Below are 17674 nucleotides of genomic sequence, written 5' to 3'. Positions count from 1 at the left end.
ATTGCTGGTTACCAGGAAGCATGCAGAGCTGTGGGGCTCTGGGCTTTGCAACTCACTGTAAGCAAAGGGCTGCTCGCAGGCTCTGCTTGCCAAGGGTGGCAGGGGAGGACTTGCATCAGCATCGCCAGTTCCCTGCAGCAACCCTGCTGGGGCATCCCTCACCTTACTTCCTTGCCAGCCCTGGGGCCCAGAAGGCGACCAGGGTGCTCCTTGGTTATCTGCAGGGGGCGGGGAGCACCCAAGAGTCTTGCCGTTAGGACCAGAGTTAACTCCAGATGTGACGCTAAATTAGGTCAGCATCCCCACTATCACTCCTAAGGCACCATAATATGCCTCCCAGCATCCCTTCCCAGACTCCTCACCAAGTTGCCTCCTTATCCCAGGACTCAATGCAAATGTCACCTCTGACCATCTTCTCCCTTAGCAATGCCGCCCTTCCACAGTTATCTTGGTCATGTCCCATTACTTAATAGTTATAACAGCTAACACCCAGGTAATGTGCTGGTTTAAGTACTTTACATGTATTAACTCATTTAAACATCATAACCACCCTGTGAGGCAGACATTGATATCCCATTTTTCAGAGGAGGGAACTGAGACACAGGGAGGTTACATAACTTCCCCATGATCACAAAGCTGTTAAGTGACAGAGCCAGTATTTGAACCTAGGCAGTTTGGCCTCAGAGTCATGGGGAATGTTTTATCACTTCCTGCATAGTACTTTTTACATTCTGTACTCCAATTCTGTTGACTAGGTATATCCCTCCCTCCCAGGTGTGCAAGCACCTTGAGGGAGGAGGGTGATTTGTCTGCCTTACTTATGTTACATCCCCAGTACTTAGAAAAGTGCCTAGTGTGTAGCAATAGATATTGCTGGATGGATAAATACATGAGTGCATAATAGTAGCAGTAGATGAATTCTTCATTACCGCTCATCACAGAGTTGTGGAGTTTTCATCTTTTTGTAACAGTTGCTGTAGACTTGGGACCAAAAAAAAGCAGAGTGAATCCAGCTGCTGGTTGATGGCTAGGCTGATCCTTAGGCTCACTCACATGACCTTGAGGTAAAGAATTCTGCATGAGGTGGGGAGCTGAGTATCAAGGGTGCAGAAATGACCTGTGTCCAAAGTTGGGCCTGAGTGAATGAGATTTTGCCAGGCAGCAAACTATTCTGAGGAGGCAAACACACTGCTTTGGAAGGCTAATATTTATATAAAGCTTCTCATTCTTGTTCTTAGCTATGACAAAAACCTCCTTTGAATTTTGAATGTCAGCCCCGGGTTGTGTCTTCAAATACTGAATGAAACTATAGAGTCAATTAAAGACAATTATTTAGATGATTCAGTTTCTCCAAATTTTAGTCTGAAATGTTCTGATAGTTGAGGCTAAAAAAATAAAAAGCATAGAAAGACGGTGATGATTGATTTGAATTCCCAATCTGGTATTTGTAGACAATCAAAAGAATTTAACTTGGGAGAAGGAAAATGGAGAAGTGGATTCAGAGAAAATGATTATTTCACTGAGTGTGCTAGTCTTTATTTAGAAGAAAGCACAAAACTACTAAAAAAAATTTTTTCCAGTCATGTCCACGGAAGTTTTGCTATTCATGCAGAAGAAATAGCTCTTCTGTGGATGATCAGTTCAAACTGCAATGTTACCAAAATTAATGAGATGTTTCAAAACCAACACTTGAAATAGCGTCCAATTACTAAAAGCTGGTTCCATTTTAAATAATATGATTCATGGGACTTTGGAAAGTTCAGTTTTCATTAAATATTAAAATGGAGTCCAGTGAATCCATGAATTAGGAGTCCGCACATGCATAAACACCATTTTTCCTGGCACAAAATTAGGCTGTAGGTTGCTACATTACCTCATTTGAGGATGAAGTGGCTGTGGATGCCAAGTCATCCAGGATGACTGGAGAGCTAGTAGGAAGAGAGCGTGCTGAAGTGCATTTGCTTTTGTCAATTTTCTCTTTAACATCTTCAAGTAGCACCTCCAACTTGAAAACTTCACCTTCCACTTCTCTGGGTAAACATAAACAAACAGGCATCTCCTGGGCTATGTACTCAGCCTCTTAACTGGTGACAACCGTTCTTGAATATGGCACTGATCTATATTATTAATGTGGCCTTTCTTTACACAGGAAGGATAAGTGAGCTCTATCCTGATGCATTCTGTTTAGAGTTTCACTCCAAGTCCTGGACTTTGAGCCTCATTTGCCATCCATTAGCAGTCTATTCTTTGGTAAATCATTTCATTTTTTTTGGGGGGGGGGGGTTAGGGGGGCTGGTGCTGGGGATTGAACCCAGGGCCTTGTGCATGCAAGGCAAGCACTCTACCAACTGAGCTATATCCCCAGCCCCAAATCATTTCATCTTTTTGGGCCTCCAGTATCTCAGCTATATGTATCTTGTTTTTCTGGATCTGATGATACCAGAATCCCTGACAGTTCTGAGGTGTGCAATGCTATGGAAATAATCATTTTGCCAATTAAAACAGAGGAGGAGCATGAAAGTATGAAAATAATTTAATTAGTAAGCTTGTTATGATTATATGTACATGTATTTATAAATATATATTTAACCCAATATTCATCTAAATAACTTTGGGTAAAATATAAAATAGAAATGGGAATGAGGGATAATTTAAAAGTAGATGATAAATGAGAGAATATATGAAGACCAACCCAATGCAGTTAAAGCAGTATTTTGAAGAAAATTTATACTTTTCTTTTCTTTTCTTTTCTTTTTTTTTTTTTAAGAGACAAGTTTTTTCTGTGTTGCCCAGGCTGTTTCCAAACTCCTTGGCTCAAGTGATCCTCTTGCCTCAACCTCTTGAGTATCCAGAACTCCAGGCTTGCACCACTGCACCCAGCCTAGTTGAGTTTGGTGTTGTTGTTGTGGTGGTTGGTTTTGGTATGTTTCTTTTTTATTTTTGTTTGTTTGTTTTGTTTTGGTGCTGGGGATTGAACCCAGGGTCTGTGTAGGCCATGTATCGAGCTATGCCCCCAGCCTTAGAGTCTTAAAAATGCATTAGGAGAAAAAGTTGGAAAATCAATAGACTAAATATTCAAAACAGGAAGGCAGAAAAAGGAAGTACATCTAGGAAAAGGAAAGGATTCATAGAAGCAGAACTTTTTAAAATTTAATCAATAAAATACATTTTTGTTTCCAAAAAACTGCAAAATAAACTGCTGAAAGTATGAGAAACATAAATAACATTAAAAAAAAAAAGAAAGAAAGAAAGAAAGAAAGAAAGAAAGAAAGAAAGAAAGAAAGAAAGAAAGAAAGAAAGAAAGAAGCTGGGTATGGTGACTCCCAGTGACTCAGGAGGCTAAGGCAAGAGGATCATAAATTCAAGATCAGCTTTAGCAACTTAGCGAGCCCCTGTCTCAAAAAAATATGTGTATTAAAAAATTTTCTTTTCTAAAGGCAGGGGATGTGGCTCAGTGGGTAAGTGCCCTGGGTTCAATCCCTGGTATCCCCCACAAAAATGTTCTTTCATGAGTACTAATTATCCAATATTATTCTGGAAAATCTAGCAAATGAAATAAAGCAATGATAAGTAATATGTAAGAACTAGAAGGAAGACTAGAAATAAAGTATAAATATTTAGGGAGAAAAAGCCTGGCATTGTTTCCAGATGCTACAGTTGTCATACCTAAAATATGAAGATAACCAAGTAAAAATCAATAAAATGCTGAGAACAGAATGGCAGGGCTGGAGTTGTGGTTCAGTGGTAAAGCACTTGCCTCACACGTGTGAGGCACTGGGTTTGATCCCCAGCTCCACATAAAAATGAATAAATAAAGGTATCATGTTCATCTTCAGCTGAAAATATTTTTAAAAACCATGTGGTTAACATAAAGACAGAAACACATCAGTAGAATGAAATAGAACCTGTCACATCTACATGCAGAGGTTTTATATTTGATAAAATGTCTTTTGCGTCGGGCACGGTGGTGCACATCTGTAATCCCAGCTACCTAGGAAGCTGAGGCAGGAAGATCGCAAGCTGAAGGCCAGCCTCTGCAACTTAGCAAGACTTTGTATCAAGACAAAAGTTTAAAAAAGCTGGGATGTAGCTCAGTGGTAAAGCACTTGCCTAGCATGTGCAAGCCCCAGTATGGAAAAGAAATTAATAAATTTTTTAAGTGTCTTTTTCAGCCAGTGGAGAAAGGTTGCTCTATTCAATAAATGGCAGGACAAAGAAATGCTAAAGTGATAGTTGAATAAGATATTGTAGAATATTTATAATGCATAAGGCAGAAGAGAATGCAGTAGAGGACAGGAGAGGCTGATGATTTACAAAAAAAAAAAAGGTGAAATGATGGAGCAAGTCTTCATGGTTGTCCAAGGAGGTAGGAGGGTGAGTGAAGGAAGAAAAAGGAGGTGACTACATGGAGATTTGGAGATGGATAAAAGATATTTTTGAGGGAATCCATGATCTTTTCTGTAATGCTGAGAATATCAGAGAGAAGAGATTGATGAAAGTGGATCCCCATTTTTTTTTTTTTTTTTTTTTTTTTTGAGACAAGTTCTTGCTAAGTTGTCCAGGCTGGCCTCAAACTTGCATTCCTCCTGTCTCAGCCTCTCAATTGCTGGGATGACAGGTGTGTGCCCAGCAGTAGAACCCCATTTCTTGACTTGTTTTGGTTTCTGATGTTTGTGAAAGAATCAGATGGCCACTGAACTACATTCTGATGAACAAGATAAATGAGATCCAAGAGATCCAAACAAAAAATTTTGTATATTACTGTTTTTTGTGTTTGTGTGTGTGTGGTACTGGTGTTTGAATACCCTACCACTGACCCCATATTACCTTTTAAAGGTAATAATAAGTTTTCAATAAGAGCACAGCAGTCAGTGGAAATAAGACTCAATAAATCTACAGAATTTTTGCCCCTTCAGAAAGTCATCTACATCAGCTATTGACATACACTTACGAGGTTCTCAACACTTCAAGACCCTAAAGGTTCTAGGGGCCTCTGCCCATTGCCACATTAGCCACATGAGAATAAGAGGACCAGTCTTGAACTGATCAGCCTTTGTTTGTCCTGAGGTGGCTCCAAGGGAGTTTTGGGAAAGGCTGGGTCCCTCCCTTGCCCCAGTGTTGAAAACTTCTCCCATATATGGGATATAATTGCAGTTAAAACCCTTTTGATTTATTCTTGTGCCAGGCACAGTGTGGTTGTAAGTAGGATATAAATAAGGCATTGCATAACTTCAGTCTCAATGCACACAGAGGCCTGTCTTGAAAATGACAGCCAAGAGATTCCTTGGAAAATAAATGACTTAACTCTATTAATTAAAAAAAAAAAAAAGCAGAAGAATGTAGAGATGTTTTTCCCCTAGAGGGATAAAAAGCCATTGGGGAAAAAATCCAATATTAAAAACCCATCCCTGCTAATTATATAGTATTGAAATAAAGGCAGACAGAGGTTCCATTCATTTTGAAAAAGGTAAATTGTACCTCAGGAAAAAACATTTCAGGATGTTAGTTCTGAAACACAAATCATTAAAATATTTTGGCATCGAGAATGATTCCACATTAAAATGCTGTGAGTAGAAAGAGTTGAACTTTACAAATATTAAGCCTGCTCAATGGTTTCTTTTAATTCATATCAGGAAATTCAATGGAAATAATCTTAACCTGGAGTTCTGGAATGGATCTTAAAATTACTTGGAGTGAAGAGAGAAGAGAATGATTCCATAAAAATGGCCAGCTGGAAATTTCAATATGAGTGTGCATCCAAGTTTCTAACGTGAATTAACTCAGGAATTGTTTAAGCTTTAAGTTTTCCATTATCAGGATATTGTAGGTCTTTCACCTCAACCAATGATCCTCTCCTGCCACCGCCCTTCAGAACTGTCAGTGGATGGAAAAGGAAGGGGGTAAAAAAAGGGACAGAAGGCAAGAACCAGGCAGGGATGCAAAGGTAGGAGTGGAGAGAAATAGGAAAGAGCTGAGGAGTGCAGGAGAGGAGAGGCCCTCCGTAATGAACACAAGAGCTCTTGGGGGATTTTCTTGTGTTCCTCTGGGTCTCAGAACCAATTAAAATATCCTCCAACACAATGCAAAGTGGTGGCACAGTACCTCTGTACCAGGAGACAACTGGTATCCTTGGTTGATGCCCAGCACAGCACCTTACACACCACAGGAGTTCCAAGTTACTGTGGCAAGAGAGGATGGTCGCTTTTTTTTCCTTTGGTGACACAGTTCTTGCTGACCCTAGACCAGTAGCTCTCAAAGCCAGGGGCTACTTTAGAATCCCACCTGAAAGGGGCCACCTTGGGTCCTCACAGCTTGCATAGTAGGTGTAAGCCTGACCTGCCTGGATCAAAGTCATCAATAGTTAGGCATTCATGCTTGTGGATTTGCTCCTGCAAGGCCAGATGCTTCTGGTGGCCAGAAACTCCTGTTCCAGCACTTCAAGTTGTCCCTGAAGTTTCTCTAGGACCTGTAGCAGTGAAGTAACTGGAATCATTCACCTGTAAGCTGTTCGTGTAGTTGTTTTCTCAAAAACTCAATGTAAGGGCTGGGGTTGTGACTCAGGGGTAGAACACTTACCTAGCATGTGTGAGGCCCTGGGTTCGATCCTCAGCACCACATAGAAAAAAAAAGTACTGTGTTCACCTACAACTAAAATCTATGTAAAACAACAACAACAAAAAACCCAAAAAACAAAACGCAATGTAAATGTACCCTATAGTCGTGTCAAATGAAGCTTCCATCTCCTGGCACCATCAGTAGTTTTTGTTGGAATCTAAATACAGACGACCCAAGAGTCATCTTGGCACTTGCAACTTTCTCACAGCACATGGCTGAAAAATACAGTCACTTTTGATTTCTCCTTCGGAATCCACTTGGAGGCCTCTGAACCTCCTGAGTGGCACATTCATAATCCTGAATTTTGCACAATGTCTTTCACTTATAAAGCACTTTATCTTATTTAATCTTCACATCAATGTTGTGAATCTTGCAAAGGAGACCTCGTTATCCTGGTTTTGCAGAGGAGGAAACTGGAGTTCTAGAAATTATGTCTGAAGCCACACAGATCTTAAAAAGGATCTGAAGTTAGAGAGTCTGGGTTTCAGTTCATGGCAGCTAGAAGGTGAAATGGGGAGGGAATAGCAAGATTTAGCCAGAGCAGTAAGTGGGTCTTGCAGAGGTTACCACGTGCAGCTTTGTGCAAATGAGTATTTAAACTGTGCAGGTCAGGGTCCTGTCTTGAAGATATGTAGAGGCTTCAGCCCCAGATCCCCAGGCACTAAACATTCCCCGAGCCCTGCTTATGTCTGGCCCTGGGCCAGAGATGTGAGATTCAAAAACTGTCTCAGAAACAGTCTGGTCTGAATGATTTTATTCCGCTGAGAAAAGAGACTGTGTATTAGACTACTTTCCCAAGGCACAATGGAGGAAGTGAGACTGAAGTCTGGTTTAAAGATGCTCAGGAGAGCCTAGACGAGGCAGTATTCATGAAAATGAAGATTAAGGGATAGAGTGGAGCTGTATTGCCAAGGGCAGAAATATTGCACAATGGGGACACAAGGCAGACAAAACAGCATTCAAGTTCAGACTCTGTCCCTACTCATTGAATTATTTGAATTAACTTGAACTCTTGAAACTTCAGTTTCTCATCTATAAAATTACTATAATAGCTCCCACCTTCTGAAAATTAAATAAGATAATCATGCCAGGAGCATAGTACCAATGTTCCTCTCTTACAAGGGGGTTACATCCTGAAAAAAATCATTGTAAATTGAAAATCAAAAATATCACAAGCAGAAAAGCATTCACCACATCATAGCTTGGCCCAGCCTACCTTAAATGTACTCAGAATCTTGCATCAGCCTACAGTTGGAACAAATCACCTAACCCAAAATCTATTTTATAAGGAAAGTGTTGAATGTCTCATGCACTTTGTTGAACACAAAACACTGCACAGTACTGGCCAACTACCCTCGTGATTGCAGGCTAACTGGGAGCTGTGGCTGTCTCTCACTGCCCAACATCTGAGAGAGGACCCTCATTCCATGTCCCTAGCCAGGAAAAGATCCAAACTCAAAAATCAAAGCGTGGGCTGGGCACCGTGGCCCATGCCTGTAATCCCAGCAGCTCAGGAGGCTGAGGCAGAAGAATCATAAGTTCAAAGTCAGGCTCAGCAACTCAGGGAGGCCCTAAGCAAATCAGTGAGATTCTTTCTCTAAATCAAATATTAAAAAGGACTGGGGATGTGGCTCAGTGGTTAAGCGCCCCTGGGTTCAAATCCTGGTACCAAAAATTAATTAATTAATTAATTAAAATTCAAAGCATGATTTCTGCTGAATGTGTATCACTTTGCATCATCATAAACTCGAAAAATTATTAAATCATCCTAAGGCAGGTACTATCTATACGTATACAAAAGATAGTGGTTACTACTATTATGCATTCTTGTTAATATTAATGAATAGACAAGAGTTTAGAAACATAGTGACGAGTTTGGTGGCTGTTTTTCATTTCCTCCCGGTATTCATCCTCTTTCTTTCTCTGTGCCCCAGTAAGGAGGCTAACTTTGAGTCAACAGTATCAACAGGTCCTTTTCTATCCTGGCTTCAGATCTTTCCAGCCAACAGAACACAGCAGTAGGAGAGAGTTAGAGACAATGAGGTAGGAATGGGAGTCATTATTTCTCTGATTTCCTCCTTCCTGTATCATCATGGATTGGCTAATGTCAGTCTATCAAAAGCCACAGAACCTGTTAGCTACTCCTACAGCTATAGCTCTCCCTTTAGGCTCCAGGGCCTGGTTTTCCTCTGCTCCTTCAGGTCTGCAGGTGAAGCAGCTCCCCACATTCCTTCCATGAGAGGCTTTCTCATCCTTTATTGCTTTCCCTTAACACTGTTGTAAAAGAATTCCTTTATTAAACTCTCCTCAGTTACTTCATTTGAGCCAGCCATCTAGTCCCTGCCAGGACCCTGATACTGTAAATCTAACAAACTAGAGTTTCTGGGTTGGAAGGTGGGAAGAATGTGATAGAATTGAGTAAAATGAGGAATTGGAGAAGGCTAGCAAGTTTGAGTGAAGATATCAGTGCTGGACTAGAGTTGCAGGGAGAGCAGGATACCCAAAAAGACACACCAGTGCTGGAACTAAAGATGAAAAGCTAGGGGCTGGGATTGTGGCTCAGTGGTAGAGTGCTTGCTTAGCACGTGTGAGGCACTGGGTTCAATCCCCAACACCACATAAAAGTAAATAAAATACCCAGCACCGCAAAAAAATAAATAAATAAAATAAAGGTATTGTGTCCACCAACAACTAGAAATATTTTTTTAAAAAGCTAGGACCAGTGGTTTAGGAATTGGTAGCATGCAAATAGCAGTTAAAGTCATGAGAGGGAATCAGATGTTCAAAGGAAAGAGGATAAGAAGAAAAGAAAACCAATTGCTAATTCTAATTGAGGATCTTGGAATTCAAATCATGTTATATTTCAGAAGACAGGGCACAGTTTTCTAGTCATAAGTATATCTCTTTTAATTTTCAGAACAACTGTGAGATGGGAGACATGCTACAACATGTCTAAGATGTATAACCAATAAGTAGAACTAGGATGTCTGCTCCAAAATCCAAATGCTTTCAACTATGTTGTGCTACTCAAGCTGAGTAGGGTGGTTCTACCCTGTCTGGCCTTCTTCCAACACTGACCCAAATGGGCCTGGAACTCAGACCACAGGCTGACACTGTCAGGAGCCATCTTTTGTTCTCCCTATCCCAACAGGAATTTCTACTTACCCTCTACCATCAGAAGAAACTTCCTGAGTCGAGGCCTCTGAAGCCTGTTGCCTTAAACCAGTTCTGTTCTGTTCAACCCTCTAAATTTCTGTGTTCTGCCGGTTGCCCATACTCTTGTCTTTTAGAGATCTCTTTTATCTCTCAATTAATACTTAGCCCTTGCAATATGCCTTCCAGATCCACCACCCTATTGAAACCAGGCTTGCCAAGGACACTTCGAGCCTCTTGTTGCCAAGTCCAATACACATTTCTTTTTTAAATAGACGATTTTTCAACTTTTCTTTCTTTTTTGTTTTGTGTTAAGGGGATTGAACCTAGGACCTTGCACATGCTAGGTAAGTGCTCTGCCACTGAGCTACATCTCCAGCCCAATGTACATCTTATTTTCCTTCATTCCTTGAACGCTTGATGGTGTGACCCAACTCCTCATATCTTTGTTGTTGTTGTTGTTGTTGTTGTAGATGGACACAATACCTTTATTTTTATTTACTTATTTTTATGTGGTCCTAAGGATTGAACCCAGTGCCTCACCTGTGCTAGGCAAGCATTCTAACACTGAGTCACACCCCAGCCCTAACTCCTCACTTCTTAAAAACCTCTTTTCTTGGGCTTCAACAGCTCTTCCTCTTCAGATGGCTCCTGATCTTCACTTTCCTTTTTGGACCTCTCTTCTTTCCCTTGCCCTCTGGTTGCTATTAATGGTGACTCTATCTTGACCCTCTTCACTTCCCAATAGTCCTGCTTCACTTGGACAACCTCAACCACCCTACTACTTCAACTCACAACTATGCCAAACCTACATTTCTGGCCCAAATGCTTCTGAGGGCCAGACCCATCACACTGCCTACCGGATCTCCTCACTTGAATATCCTCTAGGAACCTCTTACTCAAAAGTGTCCAAACTATACTTGATGTCCTGCCTCCTGCCTACCTTCCATGCCCCTCTGAACTGGATTCTCCACTTTTATTCCTAACCTTGGTTACTCAAGCCAGAAATCTGGAACTCATCCAAGCCTCCTCCCTTTCTTTATTCACCCCTTGAATCTGCCACCACTACCTTAAACACATAGATTTGTCCCCCTCTTCATCTTTCTCACCAGCCTTTAAGATCTCAAAACTTGTCTTGCATTGTGATTTCCTAACCAATCTATGCCTACATAGTGCTTAGTGCTTGCCATTTCTCGATTTTAAATCCTTTGATGTTGCTGCATCACGCAAACTCAGGATAAAATCTGATCTCCTGAGCATGGCTTAAAGGCCTTTCATGATTACTGAGCTCCATCTGACAAATTACACACTAGAGGCAGTATTTTGGCCTCACACTATTGCATCTGTGGTTTTCTTTCTTCCAGAAGACTTCTTTGCCTCCTATTCTGCCAAACTCACCCTTATTCCTCTTGCAATACCAAGGCAAAAGTCACTTCCAAAAAACTTTCCAAAGGCCTTCAATGGTCAGGGTGGGCTTCTGCTAGGCTGCCATGAGTATCATCTGTAATTTTTCTCAAGTTGCGTTTTAATGATCTGTTCACCAACCTGTTTGTAAGAGACTATAAGCCACTTGAAAAAAGAGTTTCTGAATTTCCAAATCCCTAAGGCCTGGGGCAGGCTCTGGGACATAAAAAAAAGTGCCTGATGCATGGTTTTGAAGGAACGAATGATTTAATTAATATGATGAGTAAATGGATAATCAATGGTGTCTTTTAGCATCTGGTTCTCCTGGGTTTAGCCCATACTTTTAGGTTTCCACTGCATAGCCTGCTTTGCACCTTGCTCTTGCCCACATCAGGGCTTCTCACTACCTGCCGTGCTGCTGACTCAATGGCCTGAACTACATCTTCCGCTTCAGCCCATCTCTGGTTCTCCCAGCTTGGCCTCTTGCCTCATTGTTCCATGTATGTTTCCCATGACCCTGGCACTGATAACAAGGCTGTTAGGGTGACAACATAAATTAGTGATTAAATGTAATAACAAGCAAGGATGTGAAAGTAAAAGATTTTGACCTGAAAAGCATTGCCTCAAGTTTAATCTTAAGTTTTCAAAGTCTCCTATATTGAGTTGCCAGATACTGGCAATTTTTATAACCTAAGTCCACCAGGACCCATGAACTATGGACAAGCTTGCTCTTTGTAATGGCTTTCATGTTCTTCTCTTGAGCATACCATGATCCCAGATTTATTATGAGTTGACTGGTGAGGTAAGTGATAGATCCTCTGGAAAGGAAAGAGAGCCAGATTCTTATAGAAACAGAATTCTAAGTTCTTTTAGTCCTATAAACTAAGACAGCTTAATCTTCAGTCAAACATTTCCTACCAGAACATTCCACTCCCACCACTGTAGAAAAAATTACCCACGTCAAATTCTCTAATAAATAGTTTAAAAGCTGCTAGCTTACCATTCTTCTGTCTTTTGGATGGCAGAAAGAGTCTTGCTTTATTTTTTTGGAAAATTCTTGTACCTGCAGTAAAAACACATAATATTTCATTAATGGCATGGTCTCTAGTGTTTAAATTTGGTTATTCCTAAAGTTTATAACAAGCTTTAAAAATATTACCTTAGTCTTCAGTTGATCAGTCTGTTCTTTTAACTTCTGACACATCTGCTTCCCTTGGGATAGTCTTTGAAATATGTAAGTACTTGAGGAAGGCTCTTTCTGAGCGGTTGATGACAACTTCAAGCAATTTGTCTCAGTTTTTATTCCTACATAAGAAAGAACGATTTTTGGTATCTGTGCATCTCAACTCAGCTCAGTCTTATTAAGTACTGAAAACAAGTCTATAGCAGTTATCACCACTTGCTATTTATTTTAACAGAAATTTTCAAAACACATATATAAATCAAAGAAGTTTTAAAACACTAGTACCTGTAAGAAAGTCTTGGTGGTTGTTTACTGTAGGCTCCACCTGCATAGTTAAAGAATAAGAAAACATTACCATTGCAATTAACCATTACACCATTAATCAGAATGAACAGTGGGCTGCCTCCATGATGACTGATGTGTTCTGGTCATCACAGAGGCAGCCCAGTACTGTGATCAGGAGCTGGGACCATGATGCTGGGGTTGGCTTCCACTATGACACTAATTTGCTGGGTGACGCAAACAATTGCCTCATCACTACAAGCATCAAATTTCTTGACAGTAAAATGGAGATAGTAATAGAATCTACTATAAGAATTAAATGTGAAATATTTACCATTACATCAGGCATGTATCAGAATGAATATCATTCAGCAATACATCTTAGCTGTCACTATGATAGCGTTTGATACTAAAAGGTAGAACACTCAAACATTTCACCTAAAATTAGACTGTCAGCTCTATATGCATGAACCATTGTTGATCTTTGCACCAACTCTGTTGTGGTGCTTTTGCTAACACCAGACACATTCTAGGAATTATAATGTGCATTGTATTCCAAAATAGGTGTTAAGATAGTGGTTGTTTTCTGCTCACCACAGGCTTACTGGACAGAGGTTTTAATCTCACAGTGAATCACCTTGAGGGTCTTCCCACTGCTCCCAGTATAAAGCTCAGAAATACACAGAGGCCAGAGAATGAAATGACAGTGGTCAAAGTAGGCTCTGGTCATTATGAATATCTCCAGTGCAGGCTGAATATGAAACCTATAGCATTCAGTTCTCCAGCCTGAACTGACAGCACTGGAAAAAAAAAAATCAGATGCCTGATCTCAATCTCTCATTGCCAGAGAAAGATGAGCCGGATCTCCATTCCGTTCCTACTAACTATGGGACACTGAGAACTAAGAACAATATTGTTATCCCCCAAGCATGACAGGAACCTGAGAATGGTAAGTCAAAACTACCCTGAGATTTCATCTCACTCCAGTTAGAAAGGCAGTCATGAAGAATACAAATAACAATTGCTGACAAGGACGTGTGGGAAAATGGTACACTTATATTTTGTTGGTGGGACTGAAAATTAGTATGACCACTTTGGAAAGCAATATGGCAATTCCTCAAAGATTAGGAATGGAACCACCATACTATCTAGCTATACTACTCCTTTGTATTTATATCCAAAATAACTAAAATCCATATACTATAGTGATACATGCATACACATGTTTATAACAGAACAATTCACAATAGCCAAGTTATGGAACAAGCCTAGATGTCCATCAGTAGAGGAATGGATAAGGAAAATGTGATATATATACACAATGGGGTTTTACTCAGCCATAAAGAAGAATGAAATTATGGCATTTGCTGGTAAATGGATAGAACTGGAGAATATCGTGCTAAGTGAAATAAGTTGTACTCAGAAAGTTGACGGTCGTGCTTTCTCCTGTATGTGGAAACTAGAGAGAGAGAGAGATTAAAAAAAAAAAAGGAATAAAAAATTGGGATCTCATGAAAATAGAAGGGAGATCAATACAGTAGAGGAAGGGGTTAGAAAAGGGAGTGGAGAGTATGGTAAGGGGAAATACTGGGAAACAAAATCTATCAAATTATGCTATATCCCCATATAAACATACCATAATGAATCCCTCTTAGTTATATAATCATAATGTCCTAAATAAAATGATAACAGAAGGAAGATAAGTAAAGAAGATTGGGGGAGGGAGGAGGAAGGGAAAGGGAAGGTACTGGGGAATGAGATTGATCAAATTATGTGCATATACAAATATAGCATAATGAATCCCTCCTATTATGTAATACACCAATTAAATTTCTTTAAAAAAAGAACAAGTAACCCTGAGATTTCCCAATACCAGAGAGGTATAGATTTCTCCAAGACTTAGGGAAGGATTGCTATCACAACCAAGTGGGCTGCTGGCTCCAGATGTGTGTGTAGGAGGTTCCTATTCAAATTTCCCAGTGTTGGGTTGAATGATGGATAGAAATAGAAACCGACAGATATTGCTATTCAGCCCAGGATGCCCTTCATATAAGGATGAAAAGAAATTTTATACTGTCCTGGAAAAGTGTCAAAGAACTAAAATATCCAATTTGATCTTTCTGGGTTTTATTTTATTTTATTTTTTTTCAGTACTAAGGATTAAACCCCAGGTCTCACACATGGTAGGCAAGCACTCTATCACTGATCTATAGCCACAATCTTTTTTATTTTTTATTTTGAGACAGGGTATTGCTCAGTTTCCAAGGTTGGCCTTGAACTTGCAATCCTCCTGCCTCAACGTCTGGAGTAACTGGGATTATAGTGAGTGCCATAGCACCCAGCCTACTTTAATTATTAATGTGAATTTACCTTACTAATTATCCTCAAATTGTGAGATCCTGAGCCTCATCACGTTGGGAAGTTGGGTAAGGGATGAGAAAATGGGATATGGAAAAAGGGATAGAGCATAGATTAAGCATTAACAAAGTTTTGTACTATGTGGTTACCGATGTAACAAGTTTGAAGTTTGTATGGCTTATATGGAAGTTAGACAATGGAAAGATGAAGATAATGTTGCTGCACTCTGGAGTCTTAAACTCTAGTGGGAGAAACAGTTACATTCAAATTATTATGATCCACATCAGGCTGAGATAAAAGCTCTGACAGAAGTACTAAATAAGCAAGGATAGAAATAATTGTGACTTGGCAGATTTGAAAATTTACATGATCCAGGGGAAATTGGAGGAGGCCATGAAAACCAGCAGGTCTTTGATAAGAAGAGATGGGATGCTCCATGCAAGGTAGGAGCTCAGCAAATTCAGAGCCTGAAAGAGGTTTAGGACCAGCCAGGTAACCAAAGAGGATTCCCAGGGGAGATGCTGAGTTTAGAAGGTTGGGATGAAGTCAGAAACAAAAGGGGATACTCCGCTTGAGGAATATGAATTTCACCTGCTTGCTTATCTTTATGCATTTGTTCCATGATTCTTCTCATGAAGCTCTCACTGAGCTTCTGAAAGGTTGTCACTCATTCTGGGACCATGGGAATGAGACCTCAGAACCAGAACTAAGCTCCACGTGCCCTCCAAAAACCCACCCTGATAGAGATGACCAGCGGTTCCAATATATATTTACAGGAGGCTATTTTCACTTACCTGTGTTTGTTGTGAAGGTTTTGTATTCTCTCCTTTCTGCTCTGGATGTTGTTTTTCAACATAATTTGACCTAAACACGGTTTCTAAAATATCTTGCACAATTGATGTTTTATTTCTCAATTTAGGAGAAAAACTGACTTGTTTAGCTATTGTAAGTGACTTATTAATTATGTGATTTTTAGGGATTTTCACTTTGGAAGCAACTTTAGAGAAATCTGGCAGCTGGTAATGAACTTGACCTTGTCCATATTGGAATCCATTGCTTGAACTTGCTTTTTCTGTCAACTGCTTCTGGGGTGTCTGCCCTTGGCAATTTTTTTGTTTATCATTTGCATCCTTGATTTTAGTTAGAAAATTTAAATTTTCTTGATGGTTGCTATTTGTAGTCACAACTGGCTTTTCTAAATCACAAGTATTTTCTTTTGTCATGATGGAAGAACAACTGGGCTTAATACTTTTTTCAACATCTCTTTTGGGGTTGAGTTGGTCCGTGAATTCTATGGTTTGTGATTTGGGGCAAGAATTCTTAACATAACATGAAATAATATTTTTAATAATAGCTGCTTCATCAAAACAGTTAGCATTAGATGTCTCTGGGAAAGTTTCAAAGTTAATACCTTGACCTCTTAATAATTGCTCTTTGGAAAGATTATGGAGTAAAGTATCAGAAATGTTTGACTTTGAAGTCGCTCCTTTATTAACTGGAACATGAAGAGACATGGTGCATTTATTCTCTTTATCGCACTTTTTGTTGGCAGCTTTTTCAGTAATTTTATCCCACGTCATGGCCATGGCTGTATTTCTGTATGTCTCAGCATGTGAAGGGTTTATTTGAGGGTCAGCTCCTATGGGAATAACATCAAGGGTAACATTATTTGAAGTAAATTTGTATTCATTGCATATGTGCATTTGGGAGAGATCACCATCATAAGGTAAATCCTCCTGTTGCTTATAAGTTGTATCTTCTGAAAAATCATTTTCGTCCATGATTGGGTAGCCTGCTGTTTCTTGACCTCTGCTGCCTGGTCCTGTTGTTCTTGTCATGATAGGTCTTCTTGTTTTCATTGATTGTCTTCATTGTGCAACTTCTTCTATGGGAAATCAGAACAGCCACATTGTTAAATATATTACAATAATGTAAAGAAACTATGATTATTTTGATGTCTATACCAAAACAAAATGGATGCTTTTCATTTAGAGAAATTCAGTTATAAACATGAAGGCAGAAAACTCAGCCAAGAACTAATTCATCCTAAATACTATGTAATAAGAAGGGAAAATAGGACTATGTTATAATTTTCATTTTTTTTTCAGGGGTGGGAATCAAACTCAGGGCCTTGTGCTTGCTCTGCCACTGAGCTCCCTCCTCAGTCTTCATTCATTAAATTTTGAAGGAAACATTTGGTTTATGGTAACGACCAAGTCTTTATCATTCTCCCTTAGGGAATATTTTTTGAGTTTGATCTCCCTGAATAGGAATTTGGAATGTAAGTAAGGGATGGATTTTTTTTTTTTTTTTTTTTTTTTTTTTTTTGGTACTGAGGATTAAACCCAGAGGTACTTTACTACAGAGCCACATTCCCACATACCCAGCACCCCACCTTTTTTTTTTTTTAACCAGGGATTGAACCCAGGGGCTCTCAACCACTGAGCCACATACCCAGCCCCTTTTTAGATTTTATTAGAGACAGGGTCTCACTGAGTTGCTCAGGGCCTCGCTAAGTTGCTGAAGCTGGCTTTGAACTCTTGCTCCTCCTACCTCAGCCTCCAGAGCCACTGGGATTACAGGTGTGCATCACCGCACCCAGTTCAATGTGATGTTTTAATATAAGTATGTAAAGTATCAAATGATCATTCCATCAAATCGAATGATCAAATCAGGCTA

The 17674-nt window shown here is 39.8% G+C and overlaps 1 protein-coding gene across 1 annotated transcript in view; it reads right to left on the bottom strand.

Moving 5' to 3' along the window:
• Aknad1 (AKNA domain containing 1) overlaps positions 1-16776 on the bottom strand; it is a 39796-nt gene extending 23020 nt beyond the window's left edge. The window contains 9 exon segments of the mRNA XM_047562154.1: positions 13-197; positions 200-218; positions 1874-2030; positions 6337-6409; positions 6412-6466; positions 12173-12235; positions 12332-12477; positions 12641-12680; positions 15790-16776. Of these exon segments, the coding sequence (XP_047418110.1) occupies positions 13-197; positions 200-218; positions 1874-2030; positions 6337-6409; positions 6412-6466; positions 12173-12235; positions 12332-12477; positions 12641-12680; positions 15790-16776 (1725 nt within the window).
• Between the last annotated feature and the right edge of the window lie 898 nt (positions 16777-17674).

The sequence above is a fragment of the Sciurus carolinensis genome, chromosome 1, assembly GCF_902686445.1.
Source record: "Sciurus carolinensis chromosome 1, mSciCar1.2, whole genome shotgun sequence".
Classification (NCBI taxonomy): Eukaryota; Metazoa; Chordata; class Mammalia; order Rodentia; family Sciuridae; genus Sciurus; species Sciurus carolinensis.
Note: the sequence above shows the minus strand (reverse complement) of the source record. Positions and strands in the feature narration are given on the sequence as shown.